The sequence below is a fragment of the Zootoca vivipara genome, chromosome 7, assembly GCF_965207765.1.
Source record: "Zootoca vivipara chromosome 7, rZooViv2.hap1.1, whole genome shotgun sequence".
Taxonomy (NCBI): Eukaryota; Metazoa; Chordata; class Lepidosauria; order Squamata; family Lacertidae; genus Zootoca; species Zootoca vivipara.
Genome location: NC_142590.1, coordinates 73,429,163 through 73,448,535, shown reverse-complemented (window position 1 = coordinate 73,448,535; position 19,373 = coordinate 73,429,163). Strand labels below are relative to the sequence as shown.

The 19,373-nt window shown below is 42.6% G+C and overlaps 1 protein-coding gene across 2 annotated transcripts in view; it reads right to left on the bottom strand.

The window, feature by feature from the left end:
• SRC (SRC proto-oncogene, non-receptor tyrosine kinase) overlaps positions 1-19,373 on the bottom strand; it is a 96,722-nt gene that overhangs the window by 32,946 nt on the left and 44,403 nt on the right. The window contains exons 2-5 of one of the 2 annotated variants that reach the window (XM_060277273.2): positions 11,002-11,077; positions 3,591-3,836; positions 3,112-3,211; positions 349-366 (exon numbers count right to left, since the gene is read on the bottom strand). In XM_060277273.2, coding sequence (XP_060133256.1) covers positions 349-366; positions 3,112-3,211; positions 3,591-3,828 — 356 coding nt within the window. In that variant the 5' untranslated portion in view covers positions 3,829-3,836; positions 11,002-11,077. The remainder of the gene's footprint in view (positions 1-348; positions 367-3,111; positions 3,212-3,590; positions 3,837-11,001; positions 11,078-19,373) is intronic. The other variant, XM_035122157.3, reaches the window with a different exon arrangement.

The following is a 19,373-nucleotide window of genomic DNA, read 5'->3' as shown; positions in this document are numbered from 1 at the left end:
GATTTTTCTCCCATTAGAAGGTTGATCACCATGACTAAGAATTTATCTAACTCAGACACCTCCGCTCCCCACATTCCAGTTGGAAACAAGAAAAATGCATACATAACACTCCAAAATCTAAAATTCAGTTGAAACAACACTTCTAGAATATATCATCTGCTTGGTTACAAAAGTAAAAATGCTCAAAACCAATGTTAAAACTCCTGAGTCTGCAAATGAGAAGAACCATAAGGACTTTAAACTTAATGCATAACATTGCTCTCCCTCCCAATCCTTTCCCCCATAGTTTAGACATCAAAGATCAGGTTAGCTTTTATTGTTTATGCCAATCAAATAGAAGATACACACCTGACATCCACCTTTCTCCTAAATGAAAGCATGAGGAGCAGGATACAAGAGAGAAAGAGACAGGGCTTAGATTAAAAGAAATGCAGTTTTGAGATGCTTTTCAAAATGGGAAAGATGCATTCACAAGTGCTAATAGCCATAATATTGTGGTTTTCAACATGTATTCCTAGGAACTCTGGCGTCCCTAAAAAGCTTATCAGTGGTTCCCCAATAAGAACATATATTGAGGTAGAAAACTAGCCAGTGCCCTGCATGAACTAACTACCTCAAGTTTCTCTGAATACACAGAGGTTTCTTGGTGCACAAATGGATATGGGAATGAATGTAGAACATTTCTAACGGCCACCCTTTCTAGTGTTTCTGTGATAGTAGCAGGACAACAAACAGCTTCTAGTCCTCAAGACAGGTTTTTCCACTGAATGTGAAATAGTGAACTTGCAACATTCCATTTGCCAAGCCACAAACATTTCAAGTTATGATTTGAAGAGTGCAGGAACTCAATTCTTCTCCCTCTAGAAGATTCCAGTCATCTCTTTAATTGAGGAAACAACTACAGGTGTCAAAATGACTTGTAGTTTTTGGTTGGCCTTTTCTTTTTACACACTAGTATGCCTCTCCATCATAGCTGCCAAGTTATCCCTTTTTTAAAGGGATTTTCCCTTATGCTGAATAGGCTTCCTCGTGAGAAAAGGGAAAACTTGGCAGCTATGCTCTCCATATGAAAACTGCTGTATTACAACCCAAAAGGTCCAGGTCTATGTCTCTTAACAGGTTCCACAGAAAGGTTCACAAGTAGTTTATGATGATTAACCATCTCCCACATACTGTTTGTCCTCAGCATCTTGCACCAAGCCACCCCATTGCCTGCTACAGGAAAGGGCAGCAGTTTAAATAAACATACCTTTAAAAGAAAAAGAATAAAATTAGCTAATCACAACCTTTTCTAAAGGTCTCCCATTGTTCTGGGCAACTTTCAAGGCAGGAGTGGGAGGACTCCAGAAGGCCAGAGATGCCCAGACAGCCTACAGGGCAGAAGCAATATTTAGATAGCAGAGCAATGAGTGGAAAATGTGTTTGCTGGAAGGAAGCAGGGGGAGGGCCCAACATCTGCTATGAAGAGGCCACTTCCATCTGCCCAGTCATATGGCAATAATATCTTTAATTGTTTACAATGTGCTTTTAATGTGCTAAGTGCTCTATTGTCTTTATCCCGTTTCCCTCCACAATGATCCTACGATGTAGGACAATACTATCTCTCACCACCTAGGACAGAATGCAACAATTCACTCTCTTCTTTCATTAGACTGCCAAATGCTCCCAGGAAATATCCCCCCACCCCGGGTAAAAATATCTTATTGCCATGTTTGCCAAGTATCCTATGAGCTGAATCTGGACTGCTGAAAAGTTACACTTCACAATATCCCAGCTGCATAAATGACCCATCGCAGCAAGATGTAGGTGCACACACACATGTGAGAATCACTCCGGAAGCCATCCCATAGATCAGGCATCCCAGATGTTTTGGCCTACAACTCCCATGATCCCTAGCTAAGAGGACCAGTGGTCAGGGATGATGGGAATTGTAGTCCGAAACATCTGGAGGGCCGAAGTTTGGGGATGCCTGCCATAGATGCTCCCTCTCCTCCTTCCATGCTGCAGAAGGATGTTGCAGTCCACAGCAAAAATGCCATAGGAGTTACATGGGGAAATCAAGCAAACATTTTACATTTGAAATCACAGTGGGATCTTAGCTAAGAATTCTGGTGCAGCCACTGTGCCAACCTTGGAAGTTGGGACTTGTGACTTCCTGTTACAACCCCAAACAGGCTTTGCTGTTGACCAATTGGACCTCCATGGCTTCCCAGGCATTTGCCCTCTTATCTCTATCTTTCGGTAGAAACTCAATCTCAAGCTTATTCCACATGCTTAACATGCTGATCAAAGCACAAGGCTTGACCCATTTGGCACGTGTGCCTTACGTTGTTTCCTCCTGCCTTGTTTGATGATGTTGAATAAGTGGGTCAAGGCCTAATTACACGTTACAAGGGACATGTGGCTGCCACCTCCCCTCCCCCGCTCCCTTAGCCTCCCTGGTATTATTTAGTTAAATAAGGCACGCAACCACATTAGGCACAGCATTCTCCTCGCTCCCACAAGCAGCAGCCAAAGAAGCCGAGTTTATGTCTGAAAAGAAAGAATGGAGGAGGAAATGTGGAGTGTGGGTAGCCACGTAATTCCCTGAAACACATAGTTGGGCTCTCAGTCCAGTGAGGACTGCTATATGAAGAATCCTGTCTGGTGGCTGGACCCAAAAGTCATTCTGGGGCAGCACTGGAAGCAAGAAGGAAAAGGAGGAAGTGACTGCAAGTTTACATTTACAGTGGCTGTATGACATCCAGTGATTCCCTGCACGTACTGGGGAAACGAGCTGGGTGCTTATTTGAAGGGCAGAAGAGGAAATCAATATAAACCTAGGATCAGCACAGGATGCAACTTGGAACATCAGACGGTGGGGGATCAAAACATGGATTGTCCCCAAAATGGTACCCCCTGCTATCTAAGCCCAGGCATTTAAACTGACCCAACTTACTGTATCCTATTAACATCTAACAGAAAGAGCTGGAAGCAAGAAAGGAGAAGGAAGAATTTGTCCTTTCTTATTTCGCAGCATGGGCATAGATGCTGTGCAGCACGACGGAATAATATGTTTACTACAAAATTAAATGCATCCCTTAGCTCAGCACCTGGGCAAAAGGTACTTACGTGTTGTTGAGGATTTGGAGGCGTTCCCCTTTCTTGAAAGAAAGATCTGATTCTGTTCGTGATTCATAGTCATAGAGGGCCACAAAGGTGGTGACTCCACCTGCAACAAGACAAGTTCAAGACTATAGCTGAACACCATTGCATATCAAATTTAGTCAGGGCTCTTGTTGTAAGAGCAACGTGTGTTGGGGAAATTAATGTGCTGAAGCCCCCTTTGAGTACTTTTTACACCACGTGCAATTACATGTAAGTAGGAAGGGCAGCACTAAGGTCAACGGCCCCACCATGGCATATGAAAGTCTTAAAAAGATCCCTGTGCAAAGAGTTGTGCATGTGATGGGACTGAAGACCCTGTGTTTCTAGACACACATCTACTTTGGGGAACAGAGCCTTCTTGCCACAACTCCGAAAGCATGTTCATTATACACGCATTTAAAAAAGTCTGGAAAAGTTCTACACATGGTAGGAATCATACTGACCAGCTAGAGGCCCGCAGCGCTGAGGAGAGGTAACCATATCAGATGTATTTGAGCCACCAAAGAGTTTTGGTTCTGTGGTAGTTGTTCCAAACACACGACTGGGAGTCCGATGAGTGTCTGACACGGTGGTTTTGCTGGGTGTCTGAGAGGCAGAGCAACCGCCATGGATATTTTCTGTGGATTCCAGACTGCGCCTCCGTTGACTGGGGTCTTTGGGTTTGCTCTTACTGCTCCCCATGATTCAAGCTACAGGAGAAGAGGACAGCAAACATGAAGCTACGGCCTGCTGCTCTGAATGAGCAAGTTATTGGATTCAGGAGGACACAAAACATTATCTCACTTTGGTAGGGCTCCAAGATCAAAAACTGAACAATTAAGATTAGGCAGCTGCATTTGGAGAGGTGCACTCTGCTCTGTCAACACTGCTTCAGAACAATTAGATCTCACAACTGGCATGAGAAGATTTTCTTTGGTTGCAAACCCCACTTCTGGCGCTACCCATGGTGCTTTTTTATTTTTATTTTTTAAGCTTGCTAACTCACTCCATTCTAAATTTGTTGGAAGATCATTGGGGTGGAAGTTAAAAATGTTGTGGAATAAATAAGAATCCTTGAAAACAGATTGTGGAGGGGTAGACATATTAGTCAAATGCAGCAATAACTACAGGGTCCTTCTGTTATACCTTAGTCATCACCATTGTCATCATCATATTTGTATACTGCCTTTCCATAGTTAAAACTATGATCAAGGCAGTTTACAAGATGAAAGAAAGAAAAAAGATGAAAGGATCTACATAATTACAAACATGACAAAATAGTAATAAACAATAAATAAAACACACCTAAAAGTGCACAACCGAATTTAACAATTTCCAAACTAAAAATTAAGAAATGAATTTAAAGAGGAAGAAAAAAGGAATATCAGTAACGCAACAAGGTCCCCTAAACAATACTGCGCCCAAATTAATCATTTTATTGTGGCAGGAGCTGAAGAAGACCAAGGTCAAAACGTGTTTTTGTTCTGTGATACTTTTTGAGTTACATCTGTTTAGTTTCTTGTTATTTTGGCAGCATACATTGTTGGTGTTTGTATTCTTTTGCTATTGGATCTTGGAAGATACAGATCTTCCAAGATACAGATACTGATTGTTTGCTTTTAATTGTAATCAGAATTCATTAAAAAATATTTTTATTTACCATACACATTCACACTAGTTTGCTCCCAAATTTTGCTCCCAATTTCTCTTAAAATCATGTCTACAGTTGGTTGGGATTCATTTCCCTTTCTGTACAGCTCAATAAAAATAAACCATGTAATACACAAACATTAAATGGAGAGGGGGAAATCTGATCTTGCTCTCCACCCTCAAAGGCCTGTGCAAAGCGGTGCATCTTGACCCAGCACTGAAATGTATACAATGGCTTGGCCAGATACACCAGTGTGTGTGTGTGTGTGTGTGTGTGTGTGTGTGTGTGTGTGTGTGTGTAATTACAAATTACAAAAAAAAAATCCTCTCGCACACAGGATTTACATAGGACAAATTCCCAGGGTGGTATGACAGCCAACAGCACCTCCCCTGCAGTTCACAAAACCTAGACAGCTCTATAAAGAAGAATTTTAAAAAAAGAAGTATTCCTCTTAGTTTATTTTAAAAGGAACAGTGAATACAAACAGGGGGTGGTGACAGAAACAAATATTATGGTGAGCGTAGCATTCTTAACCTTGGTTACAGAATTCTTTTTCGCCAAAGGACTCTGAGGTCAATGTGAGAGAGATAAGTTATAGGACCAATGAACCCAGCTAGACAGAGAAGACAGTTCTGTCTGGAGGATTTCAGTCAATAGGGAATGGGAGGCTCTTGATGTTTCATTACTCACACACTGGTTGGGCCGGGATCTCACTTGCTGAGTGACATGGCTACATGTCAGCCCGACTGAAGTAAGAGGGAGGAATTGTCACAGCAAGATTCAAAAAGATTAGACCCCTTCCCTGTGTGTGAAGCCATCATCAGGAACGGATGGCAGCCATTTTCCCACTTCGAGATACTAAGGTATCATGTAGCTATTGCTAACCTATTGTGAGATTTGGGAACTTCAACTTGAAAAGACACTGCCATTTTCATTTAAGCTTTTCTTACGCAGAAATAAAAGCTTCAGTAGGCTCAACATACACCACAATGATCACATTTGTTTATTTGATTAATCTTGGGAGAAGAAGGAGCGAGTCTAGCAAACTGTCTAAACGTACAATTCTACACGCACTTCTCTGGGAATAAGCTCCGCTGAACGCAGTGGGGCAAATACTGAATGAACACATTTGAGCTCCTTGGAGGAAGCAAAAAAGTTCAACCCTCACCATTATCTCATTGGAGTAATCATCTCAGACTGAATGTATGTTCCGTCAATGCGTGCAGAAGAGGAAAAACTGCAAACTATAGCACAACCACTAAGGATGTAAGAAGAGACTGCTGGATCAGGCCAATGGCCCATGTGGTCAACATCCTGTTCCCACAGTGGCTGACTAGATGCCTGTGGGAAACCAGCAAGTGGGATTTGAGCACAAGAGCCCTCTCCCCTCCTGTGATTTCCAGCAACTGGTACAACATCGCTCAGCAACAGAGAACATAGTTTACAAAGGGAGGACCCATGTTCAATTCCATCAACAACAGTAAATAAGACCCCAGTGAACTGCCAGAGTAGTGAGTAAGATGGACCAATGGTCTGATGTCGCACAGGGCAGCTTCAATATGTTCATGCAGGTGGAATGCCAGACCTCTATGCATACCCATGTAGCAATGTAGTAGTGCCTTTCTCATGTTCTGCACAGTCCAGGATCAGGGTCGGCAGCTGCAAACTCGCTCTCCACAAAGCACTGGTTAAATGTTTGGAGGGGTGTGTAGTAGCCAGCTTTATTTTATGTATTTATTTATCCAGAGCATTTATTTCTCACTCTCCCAGGGTGAGAGTGCTCCCAGGGCACCTGACCTTTCAATAAAAATAGCACAGCCCTTGCCTTCAGAATTACAAACTAAAATGATCAGCAACGCAAAGGGAAAAGCAGATGGGGACAGAAGGGGGTGGGAAGCGAATTCTTGGCTTACCAAGAAAACGTGAAGTGTTTTGAACACTTGCGGATTGTTGTTGTTTGAGATTGAAGAAGAATAAACACAGAACTTTCTGCACTGTAAGCAAATTATGGAGCTTTCATTCTTGGCTCCTCCAGTGCCTAACAGCCATCAATAGAGTTCTGATTTATTTCAGGATTTTGAAAGGCACCTAAGCTAGTAGCTGCTTTCCATATCATGTGAATTGGGGCTCCTGCTTAGGTTTTAAATCTGAAGGCACCAACTCAGTGCAAGGCGAGGGAAAGCTCTTGTCTTGAGAAGAAGAAAAAACACAGTGTTTTCAATCACAAAGATTGTACTCACACAGGGCCTTTTTCTACAGTCTATTCAACACATGAAGGCTAGGGCAGGCCTTCCACTGTGATCCTGTACTTATTCCTCACCCCTCAGCAAAATGTGTTCAGCCGGTGTCATTTGCAATTAGCGGCTTGAGACTCTGGAGAGGCACTGCCAGTTAGAGTCGATAATCCTGGGGCTAAAAGGACAATAAGACCTGGTAGTGTTTATGATCCTTGCAAAACATTAACTCCCTTACAAAGTAAACTTTGATTAAGCGATGATTGTTTGAGGCAACCCAAGGTATTGATGGCCTTAGGCTCTGTGTACACTATATCTTTAAAGGACATTTGAAACACATTCTTTCCCTCAAAGAATTCTGCACACTGTAATTTGTGAAGGGCTACTGGGAATTGTAACTATGTGAGGGGTAAACTAGACTGCCCAGAATTCTTTGCAGGAAAGAATGTGCTTTGTATGGAGCGTCTCCACCCCCATGTTCAGCCCAGACACTGAGGTCCATCTCGGAGAGCCTTCTGGTGGTTCCCTCACTGCGAGAAGTGCGGCTACAGGGAACCAGGCAGAGGGCCTTCTTGGTGGTGGAGCCTGCCCTGTGGAACGCCCTCCCATCAGATGTCAAGGAAATAAACAACTATCTGACTTTTAGAAGATACCTGAAGGCAGCCCTGTTTAGGGAAGTTTTTAATGTTTGATGTTTTATTGTATTTTTAATATTTTGTTGGAAGCAGCCCAGAGTGGCTGGGGAAACCCAGTCAAATGGGCAGGGTATAAATAAATTTTATTATTATTATTATTATTATTATTATTATTATTATTATTATTATTTGCTTTAAGTGTGTACACAGCCTCAGTCGATATTAGAATATATCTAGGATGCAGTTATACAAAGTCTTGCTGCTGAGCTTTGAATCATAGTAAAGCACCTTAATATTGGTTTTTTAAAAATGTGCATTTAAGAATATGATCTGGAGGAATATAATTTTTAAAATATATCCCGTGGGTTTCTTGGCTTTATTTCCAGCTCAAGAAATAGACATAGGTGAGAAAAGAGGCTTCAAGGTCAGAGGAAACAACTTAAAGCTCGTTCCTTCAGATTTTCAAAACCTGTTCTGTTTAGCTCAATAATCAGTATATCTAGAATATCGGTCACTTTGGGTAAATGCCAATAGTGGGTTATGCATGACTGAGCATCTTGTACTAAGCTTCTTTCTCAAAATGCACTGCTCCAAGAAGACTGAACTCAGCCTTTTCCTCGCTCATGTTTTCAGGGCTCTGGGCGCAAAAAATAGGATACAGGAACCGAAAAGGAAGCACTGTAGGAATCAAGGAACAAAGGAACAAAAATGGAATCAAGGAGCAAAGAATGCAAACTGTAAGAATAACTCTGCTAGGTTAGACCAAAGGCACATACAGCCCAGCATCTTATTCTTACAGTGGGCAACCAGATTTTATGTGGGCAATGGGACAGTGGCGAAGTCCCATTTTCAGCCATGCACCTGTTTTGGGCTTTCGGCAAGTCACACTCTCTGTTTCGTGAACAGTAACCTAACTACCATAACTCACAGCAGTGGTGTGGTGGTAAAATTTAAAGTGTAGGAACTCATCACAATGGCTTCCAATGCTACACCCTCTGTTTGTCCCCCACCCCCACCCCAATATATTCTCAAGGAACATGTTATAAAACCAGTTTTAAAAACCCACCTTCATTTTGTTTAACATGCCTGCAATTGATTTCACACCTAGTTTGCCAGTGATGTGGATCAAACAAGACTATTAGGTTTTTTTACACTCATCCCTGCATCTTTATGCCAAGGTGAAGTGGAGTGTAATTGGAAGCAGCCAGCATTCTCAAAAGGCTCGTTTCTGACTGATTAGACATGGCATAATAAGGGAGGCTTTCCTGCAACTGGATTAGTAATGAAGGCGAGCCCAAACTGGCAGAGGCCTCAGGGAAGAAAACTGCAAAGGGACAGAACTCTTTTGAGGTTGTTGCTGCAATGGGCTCTGAATTTTCTGCTCTGCGCCCTGATAAGCATGGAAATAGGGAGAGCACTAAAAGGCTTCCACTATAATCTCCTTCCATGGAGGCATGGCAAGTTATCCACCACCAACCGGCCAATGCTATCCAGGCCACAATATGTCATAAAGGCAGTGCGGGTATCATCTGGAAAAGTGCGTAAAGAAGAAAACATCCCAAAGGAACAATGTTACATTCTACAGCAGGGGTAGGCAACCTAAGGCCTGGGGGCCAGATACGGCCCATTCGCCTTCTCAATCCGGCCCGCGGACGGTCCGGGAATCAGCATGTTTTTACATGAGTGGAATGTGTGCTTTTATTTAAAATGCACCTCTGGGTTATTTGTGGGGAATAGAAATTCGTTCATTCCCCCCCCCCCAAAAAAAATATAGTCCGGCCCACCACATGGTCTGAGGGACGGTGGACCGGCCCACAGCTGAAAAAGGATGCTGTCCCCTAGGGAGAAATTCATTCCTAGCTTCAAATATGAAGAATCAGTTAAGCTCAGAGCATGGATAAAACACTTCCTATCTAAAGACACAGCAAGTAGAAGTTGGGCTGTTCTCTCTCTCTCTCTCTCTCTCTCTCTCTCTCTCTCTCTCTCTCTCTCTCTCTCTCTCCCCCTCTCCCTCTCCCTCTCCCTCTCCCTCTCTCTCTCTCTCCTAATTATGGAAATAAAACTCAAGATCACACGGGAGGTGGGAAAGAAATGTTTCCTGGTCCCAATAAGCCTAAAATGCAAGACCCTTCACTCCCTATCAAGTTTTCAACAACTTTTTAACTGTCAGGGACTGGTTGGACACTGAGGAGTGGTGGCTGGATACTTATGAATGGGCACCAGGAGAAGGGGGGTTGGAGACTGACAGTAGAAGGGATCCAGTGATCTGGAAAAGCCTGAAACAGCCCGGAGTCAGAGGAAGGAGAAACTGCAGGACTGGACAGTGAAGGACAGTTACAGGAGGGAGGGAGGGAGAGAGGTCAGGCTGGTGTACTGTCATGGGCTTCCACATCTCCTCCTCCTGCCCCCACCTCTCCTGCTCCACTGACTCCCAGGACCAAGAGGGGACTGAAGTGAGAGGAGCAGAAGCAGGTTAGATGCAGACGGATTCTTCGCCTGCTTGCACGCAGCTCAGGTGGGCAAGATACATAAGCTGAAGTCGGGGCCTCTCTGTTGCTGCAACTGCCTCATCAGGTGCACGCCTGGGTGACACATAATGTTCATTCTACAATTGCAAGGAATCAATCCTTCAATGTGGCGGCATCTACTTTCTTGAACTCACTGCCTATTAACATTAGGCAGGTGCCTGCGTTTGCATTGCTTTTGGCACCTGCTAAAAACTTAGGCAAATCTTCTCAGACATGCAATTTTATTACCTTTTCTTGTTTTCATTGATTAAGAGGTATATAAATCTTGTTAAATAAATAATACACAAAACAAACAGCTCCCAATACAAGGTATGCCTCAGGCTTTGTCACATCTGCTATCTGTAAAGTTGGATTCTTGAGCTGTAAGCTTCAGTGAGGTCTCTCTGAACTAAGAACTACTGCACAATAATTCGTAAGTCGAAGCAACCCCATCTAAAAATTCGTAAGTCGAAAAAACCCTATCTAAAACTGCCGCGGTTTCCGTTCATATGTCGAAAAATTCGTAAGCATGTGGCCATGTGCCCCATTCGTAAGTTGAAAAATTCGGTTGTTGAGTCGTTCGTAAGTCGAGGTACCACTGTATGTTTGATCAGTGCTATTTTTCTAGGAAAAGAGCTGCTGGAACTCGCTATGCCTCCCTTGTTCTCTTAGAACGGCAATGGTGCCCACCAAAAAAGGCTTGTGTTTGGTGCTCTAAAATGCATGTCATTTAGTGTGCAAGCAACTCAAGACTGCTTTTTAAAAGCCATCATGATAATCATTTTTTTAGAGGAGGGTCTCCATATTTTTGAATTGGCAGTATGAATTTAGAGAGAGAAATTACTCACATATGCTGTCACCTGACAGAGCTTTCTGTGGCAGACAGGGTGGCAGACAAATCAATCAGTGCAGCTCTTTTGGAATCTACAAAAGAGAAAAACATGGAATGTTAGCTAAGAATTCACAAAAAAAAACCCAACAACAACATCTGACTACACGACTTACAGCACTACCCTGAGAGTGTGAGGTTGAAATTAAGTCAGAGTTATTTCAATGGGACTTACTTCCAAGCAAGTGTGCACCGCTGTGTGTTGAAAGCAAGACCCACTTGTCCAATGGGGGATTACTCCCTAGTAAATGTACTTATTTATTTAATCAATTTATATAGTGCTTACTGAAACAAGATCTCTAAGCAGTTTACAAAAGACAATTTAAAATGTTCACTTAAAAACACACACAATAAAAGCAAATGTTAAAAAGCAAGGCTTGCATCTAAACCACATTTCATTAATAGTGTGCTGAAAGTAGTGTGCATAGGATTGGGTACATCTTTTTCTTAATGCCAAGAAGCTGTGGGGGAGCAATGCAGCTCACTGTATCTTAAGGCCCCTAAATTCACTGATTCCAATGAGCCTACTCAGAGTATGATTAATTTTAGATGTCATCCATTAAAACATGGTGGGGAAAAAAATTTAAGTGCACAAAATAGTGATGGGGAAAAGACTTCTGCCACTCAACAGAAGCATTATCACTGCTATCATCCAGTAAGATCCCCATGACACTCACACAACCTTGTTTCATTCAACGTTCATGACAGCAATAAAAATTATTCTCCTGTTTTATTATATGGGAGTGATAGAAGCACTGCAATTTTTGCTGGAGAAACATCGTGTCCACACATGAACAGAACTATATGGAGGAAATACTTTGGGATGTCACACTATAAAAGATTGCACTATTATTGCTCTCAATGTCCCAAATAAATAGTCTTGAAAGCCACTTCCCATCCCCAAATTATTCCCAAATTGGCCTAAATCTGCAATTTATATCAGTTTTAAAACAGCTGCCTGACACATTCCACTTTAAAGCAACCTATTTATTGAACATTCAACCTGATTTGCTTGCACAAAGCTTACACAGAGGTTAGATTATATCCAGTCTTCGAGCATTTGTTCTGATTTATTTGTGGCGCAGTTGTAGAACAATGAGCATTTATCCTGATTTGCTTTTGGGGTGGTTTCCCATTAATCATTTGTTCATCCCACACTTTTCAATGCATTTCTCTGTGGCTTTTTAAAAGGTGGATTTGTTGCACCAGGGTGATAGAGCGCATTAATTCACTTTAATTGCAACAAACCTAAATCCCTCCTGCAAAACAAGGACAGTCTGGAGGCACCCTTAAAGGAATTCAGCATAGTACTAGATCTGACATAAAAGCACAACACAGGCTCCTTGTGAGCCTTCTTTTGTAGATCGTTGAAAATGGGTGGAGGCAGCAGATTGCCTTTCTGATCTGTCATGTGTGAAGAAGGGACAATTCTCTGCTCCACTTCACCAAGTCAACGGGGCAAGAAAAAAAGAGGTGGTGGCTGCTGGCAGCCCAAGGCAATCAACCAAGCTTATACTGCAGAGCATTTGATGAGGAAAGAATCCTATGTTTATCCAGAGCCCACAGGGTATCCAGACAGACGGACAAAAATACAGAGTTATAAAACATGGATACTAGCCAGGGCAACATTCTTAAAGTGCTTTTGCTGCATTTAATGGCTTCTTCCTTCTACCTGTACCTGGGAATCAGAGAGTATGCTTCTTGAACTGAGGAGCCTCCATCACACTCGTCAAACCCATCAACCCCCTAGCCTTACCCAACCTGATAGCAAGAGTAAGGAACAGGGGAGATCTGTTGCCTTCATGCCCTCTTGTGGGATTTTTTTTTAAAAAAATGTTTTTATTGAAGAAACAATACAAGTTACCAATAACAGAACCAATTACAATCCCCCCCCTTTCAAGAGATATGCTTCCAAAGGCATCAGAGAATGTTGAAGAGTTACTTACTGGCAGATAATATTGCAATAAAATCCCTGGTAGGGTTGCCAGACTCAATAGAGGACAGGACTTCTGTGCCTTTAATTGCCCTGCTCTCTTTTGAGTCTGGAAACCTTAAAGAGAAACCAGCAAACCCTTTGATTTCCAAGCAAAGGCTCTGCTGGTTTCCCTTTAAGGTTTCCAGACTCAAAAGAGAGCAGGGCAATTAAAGGCACAGAAGTCCTGTCCTCTATTGAGTGTGGCAACCCTGGTCTTCAGTAAGCACTTTTAATCCAACCCAACTCCAGCTGTTCCAGGTTCTCTTCCTTTCCTGGGAGATTCTTTCCCCAAAATAGGTAGAGAATTGTCCTGCTAGCTTCGGTTTGTGCCTCCAAGTTCCAGGGTTTAAAGTTTTAATTCCTGTACTGTATTTCCAAGCCTCTCTTTAAACAGGATTTTTTTGCTGCTCTGCCAGATATCACTCAGTCTGTCAATTTGTATCTCTGCCCAGCTGTCAGCTTGTATCTCAAAGTTGCTCTATTGAAGAGCAACCAGACATAATTGTATCCAATATGTATACAAAAGAAGGGAAATCTCTTGTATTTCAAAATTGCTAAATAGTCTCCATTAGCTGCTACTACTGTGCTCTGCTCCCATTCACAAAAAATCCCCTTGCAGAGCTGACTTCCTTTTCTGCTTCCGTTTTGCCAAATCAATTAATTTAAGTCCAATTTCTTATTATTTGGTCTTTACCTCTAATTGCCCGTTGGTTTTTTTTGGGGGGGGGGGGTCCTAGCCCTGGCACACACCCCTGGGAGCTCCAACAGCCAGAACCGTGTCATCTCTTCAGCAGACGACACGGAGTGCGCCGCCATTGCCTCCGCAGCGAACCGGAACCACCTGGCTGGCCACCATCTTAAGAACTATAGGATTACTGCACATGTTTTTATTAGTTACATACCTCACCATTTGCTAGATAGCATCTGCTAATCCTGTTTTTTATTTTAAAACAGGGACTGTACGTTTGAAACCTTTTTGTCTTGCTGTGTCTAGAAAGTTATAATTGTTTGATTAACACAAATCTGACTTCTCGAAAAGTAACTAACATTGATCATTGTCTTGACTGTACCAGCCACCTGAAGTTAACAGAGCTTTTTTTTAACCCCACAAACCTTTAATAATAAGAGATGAGAAGTTAGAGTTAGAAAAATTGCATCTTCTTTGGAATCTATAAAGCATAGTACCTAAAAAGACCAACCTATGCATCACAACAACTCTGGTTTGAATCTCGCCTTCATCATGAATTTACCACTTCTCAGCCTCAGTCCCCCACCTGCAACAATATCTGCCTACCTTACAGGGCTATTGTAATTTTACTACAAGTTTACGGCGTGCTTTGAACACCCACGAGGGTTGGTAAAGTTTCATACCATGGCACAGGCCTTGTCTTCACAGCACGAATGGTGCCAAGTTTGTCTCTTCCAACTACAGGTATCTTCCTATGGATATTCATGGAGGAGAGTCTGTGCCCCTCAGAGTGGTGGCTGTTGGCCCACCTAATAATCTCTGCCCTCAAACCGCATTCTTAAGCCACCTTTCCCTCAAGACCAGTCAAGCTGTTTTGGCACACTGATTTTGCAAGGCCATAGGCCTAGAATTGCAAAGAATGCAGAAGGGTTGCTAGGCAACTGCCCAGCTTAAAATTTCACCCCTTTCCTGGGCCTAAAGTCAGGCTTCATACTGGACTGAAGGCTTTGGCAGCCATTTTTCTTCCTAGAAATAGCAGGGAAGAAGGAAAGCATTTATTACAGTACCTTCCTGCCTGTCCAAACATGTCAAGGGAAACGGCAAAAAGACAGAGCATGAGGATAAGAAGAGGAAAGAAGGGAAAGCCTTATCTGAGGCTGGGCTGCGAGCCCATTACCTTGGGGGGGGGGGGAGAAATGAAGGTAAATTGGTTCTGCAAACTTATTTCTCATATCTATATGGAGTATCTAGATCTTGGGAAATTTGTTGAAGCCAGTCAGCCACAGAGCAGAACAAGCAACCTTCTGCAGTTGCTACCATAGGCAGTCCCTGAGGAAAAGAAAGCAGAAACCAATGCTTATACAGGAATTGTAGTTCTACCTCCTTCTGCAGAGTGCTCTCAAGCCACTGCCAGCTTTTTTGTTCCTGTCCCTGTTGTGGGATATTAGAGCCAAATCTAACAAATGCATATTCTTGCTAGTTAGCATGAGAAGGGATTAATACCACAGAGCTGTATTGCTGATAGGTGGATACTCAGGCCATAAAAATACAATTGGTAGAGAGGGCTCTGTGTGGTGTCATTTCCCCTCCTCTCCTGGAGAGGAAGGAGTATATAGTACTTCCTGTTCCTTTGCTCCTCTCTTTTCCTTTGACCATCGTTGGATGCAGACATGCCTCTGTTTGCTCCATCTTTAGATACATGCCTGTAGCTGGTTATAATGTAAATATAAGTATTGCTTATATTTGCTTATATATATCATTGCTGCGAACCAATGCATGACTATAAAGTTAGTAAATCTTACTTTTAAACATACTTTAGAAGTTGTTACCTGATTCTTTCTTAAGCTGGGTAAGAACAGGGAGGCCAGCTTACTTTATAGTTGGACTTACTCAAAACAAGGCTTTTCAGCCTAATTCCTATGTTTTAAATTTTGCTGCTAATGATAATATTGTAAAACTCTGTTCAACACACACAGGTGGGGGAATGAGTGCTGCTGGTGGGATTTGCATGCCCCAAAACACATGGGAATAAATGAGTTTGGTCTCCAAAGTGCCAAAAATAGGGGTGGGGAACTACATCTGCTTGAATCCTCAATTCCGTCTTTCCCCACAAGTCAAGTTTGACAGGCGGCTGAGGCTGCTCACCTATCAATCCCCTCACAATGGTGTCAGGAGACCTATTTTGGCCCTGTGTAGTGCACAGCGCTTTGAAGCCCTGACAATCGGGGCTTCAAAGCACCGTGCACCACTTTCTGTGAGCACTGCTGATCAGCTGTCAGTACAGTGGACGCTCGGGTTGCAAACGTGATCCATGCGGGAGGCACGTTTGCAACCCGCAGCATTCGCAACCCACGTCTGCACATCTGGGTCATGATTCGGCGCTTCTGTGCATGTGCAAAGTGTGATTTAGCGCTTCTGCACATGCGCGAACGCCGAAACCCGGAAGTAACCCATTCTGGTACTTCCGGGTTCAGCACGGAGCGCAACCCGAAAAAATGCAACCTGAAGCAACTGTAACCCGAGGTATGACTGTACTTAAGTACTGTGGGGTGCTATGCACACAGCCTTGGAGGCACCACCAATTAGCTAAGCCACAATTTTACCTGACCCACAACTGATGTCAGGTGTAGGGCAAGGTGGCCTGGCCTGGCCTAAACAGCCTCATGGGCCAAAAATGGATGCCTGAAGAACCTAATTATGCCCCGCCCTTGGCATAGAAGAACTGACACTCGATTCTAAGGCAGGGAACAGTAACTACAGAGTATTTGTATTCCATTTGTTAACAATTAATATACATACCTCCCAAACTGCCACATTTAGCTATAAAAATTGTAGGAACGTTTATAATATACTTTAGTTTATTATAAACGTTTCCTTACTGAGGTCTGCACTGCAGCAAAACGGCTTGCTGACTTGTTAAGAGTCTTTCTTAGTTGTGAATCCCTTTTATCCCTCTTAAAAACAATACACATGAATCTGCGTTATAATAAAACAAACTAGTTTACTGTCAGATTCATACTTAGGTTACAAAATAAACTATACGTTACATATTAGTGAGTCTTAACAACTCCTTCATAGCATCTATCAGCAGCAGCAGCTTAACTGTTCAACGGTCCAAACAAACTGACTCAGATGACAGTTGGTCCTTCTTGAAATGTTGGGAGTTGACTGACACATCCCACAAAAATCACATTAGGCAGCTGGAATACTTTTAGTTCCTTCAGGCCCCTGTCTATAAGCTCCTTACTTTTCTAATTTTTCAGAACAGATAACACCTTTACTGTATTTGGGAGAAGCAGAGGAAAATGAGTTTGTACCGAGGCCAGATATTAAGTTTGGATTTTGGCAGGAGAAGCAAGTACCCTTTTAATGAAATGCCCTCCTATTAAAAACAGCAACAGCGCAAATGATGAAGTGATACAGTATCCCAATAAAGGGCACTAACGAGATGGGCTACACATAGCACAAATTGTTCCCAGGACACACACACACACAGAGCTGAATACTCCCGTGGGGAGCAAATAGCTAATATATTGTACCCATTAGATGTGTCCTGGTGGGGGAAAAGAAATACTGCACTCAGACATTTGTTTAAAACTGGTAACCTTGCACAATGATTATACACAGCAGTACTGCTTTAGTTTGCAATGTCAATCTTTCTTCCATCAGTGATCCCCTGCAATTTTAAAAGTGTGCTTGATTAGGAAAATAAGCAGTGTTTGACTGACAGCACTTTAAGAGGATGGGTTATAATTTGTACTTGACTAATATTTCCCTTGAAATAATTGTACTGCATAAAGACAGGCATTTGAATTAAGTGTTTCCACTAAGGGCTGCAGTACATACAAATGAGGCCTTCCCTGTCCCCTTTTGTGCTATTGCAATTGACTTTTGAATAAAGGTCATTTCTTAAATATTTGGAGCTGGTGTTTTTTTTTTACCTGTGGTGGCAGGGGGAGGGCTGTGTTATACAATGCCAACTCCTGTTTTCATCTATATCACTGGCAAGATAGTTTGATTGTGAGTATCTAGAAAGTGGGACAATTTTTATGGATATTTAACCCTCAAAATGGTAAGACATGAGACTCCCAACTCCTAGCTCTAGCCAGCAAAGTCCAACAATGTAGTATAGAGGGGACTACATTGGCCACCCCTTGCTTAGACTGTCGGACTAAGACAGGAGAGACGCCAATTCAAATTCTCATGCAGCCATGAAGCTCATAGGGTGACCTTGGGCCAGTCACCAACTCTCAATCTAGCCCACAATCACAAGAATCTTGTTTCTTGGAAGAAAGGATAAATATTGTTCAAATTAATAAATAAACATACCGTATAAAGTTCTAGTATTATGCCACTCTAAGGAACAGTGTGAACAAATCTTTTCATACTCTACATGGTTTATAATTGTATAAATCACTGTTACAATTTCATCAGCACCAGAAAATACTAGCAGCAAGGAGGTGGGATTGTAGAACACGGTAAGCCTAGCACCACTTTATTTTTAACGGGAAAGAGAATGGTTTCCTGCTTCTGAACCCTCTTGTTCTGATACTGAATAGCCAAGGATTTATTATGAATGTTCCAATAAACCCTTTATTTGAATGTTTAGAGCACAGCTGACCAGCTTACAGAAAGAGAGTTTGTACTTGGAAAACCCAGGAGCTAACTATTTCCCCTCCCTATGGTGGTTTTTAAGCAGTGGGGGGGGGGATGTTCTGGATAAGCTGAGACATGCATTTTCTCTCTCTCTGAAGACAACATAACAAGGCAGACCTTTGCAATTGGTCTCTCACTGCTCTCTGCTACCCACCCTCTACCAAAGCAATTAAAAACAAGACAGTCAGCTGTAAAATTCAGCTTAGACAGTATCAGAGCACAGACAATATCTCTTCCTCCCCCTCCTAACAATATCCTGGTTTGGTCCAGGATAAGTCTTTGAAAGCTTCAGCACTCTTAATTTGAATGAGCCAATAGATGAGGAAACAGAGCATCAACATGGAAATAAAAAGAAGGGGGTACTAGGGACTTAGGTCCCTTGAAAGAGTCCAAGAAGTCTGTTCACATTCTGCTGATCATTACTGCAACAGTTGTCCCCAACCTACAACCTTCCAGATGTTTTGGACTACAACTCCCATCAACCCCAGCCACCATGAGATCTCCCTGACATGATGGGAGTTGTAGTCCAAAACATCTGAAGGATTGAGGATGGCTGTTCTGTGGGAACTGTGTTGGGATCAAACCTGCAACCTTGCCATTATCAGCACCATGCTCTAACCAGCTGGGCTGCTTTTCATGGGCAAATCAAGGAAATTGCTCCCAGTATTCTTTTTCTGTTCTGTCTATGAAAATGGCTGGTTTCACCTCCTCTTTTCTCACACAACTGCAGGTCCAGCTGCCAAAAAGAGAAGAAGGTAGTGGGGGGAAACCAAGGTGGTGCTTTCCTAGTTTACTCTGACATGAAACAGGTGGTTATGATGAAGTAAGCTGGGTGAGTGAAACTGCAGGAGTAAGTTTCTCCTCGCCCAGAGCACAGGTCAAAGCTAGGGTTGCAAGAGGGTTGCAGTTTCAGTCAAAACTGGAGTCCACTGCAGATGCAAAGCAGACTCAGCCCATACCTCTTTCAGGAAAAAACAGCACAAAAGCTAAAGCACTCAAAGGATTCATTAAA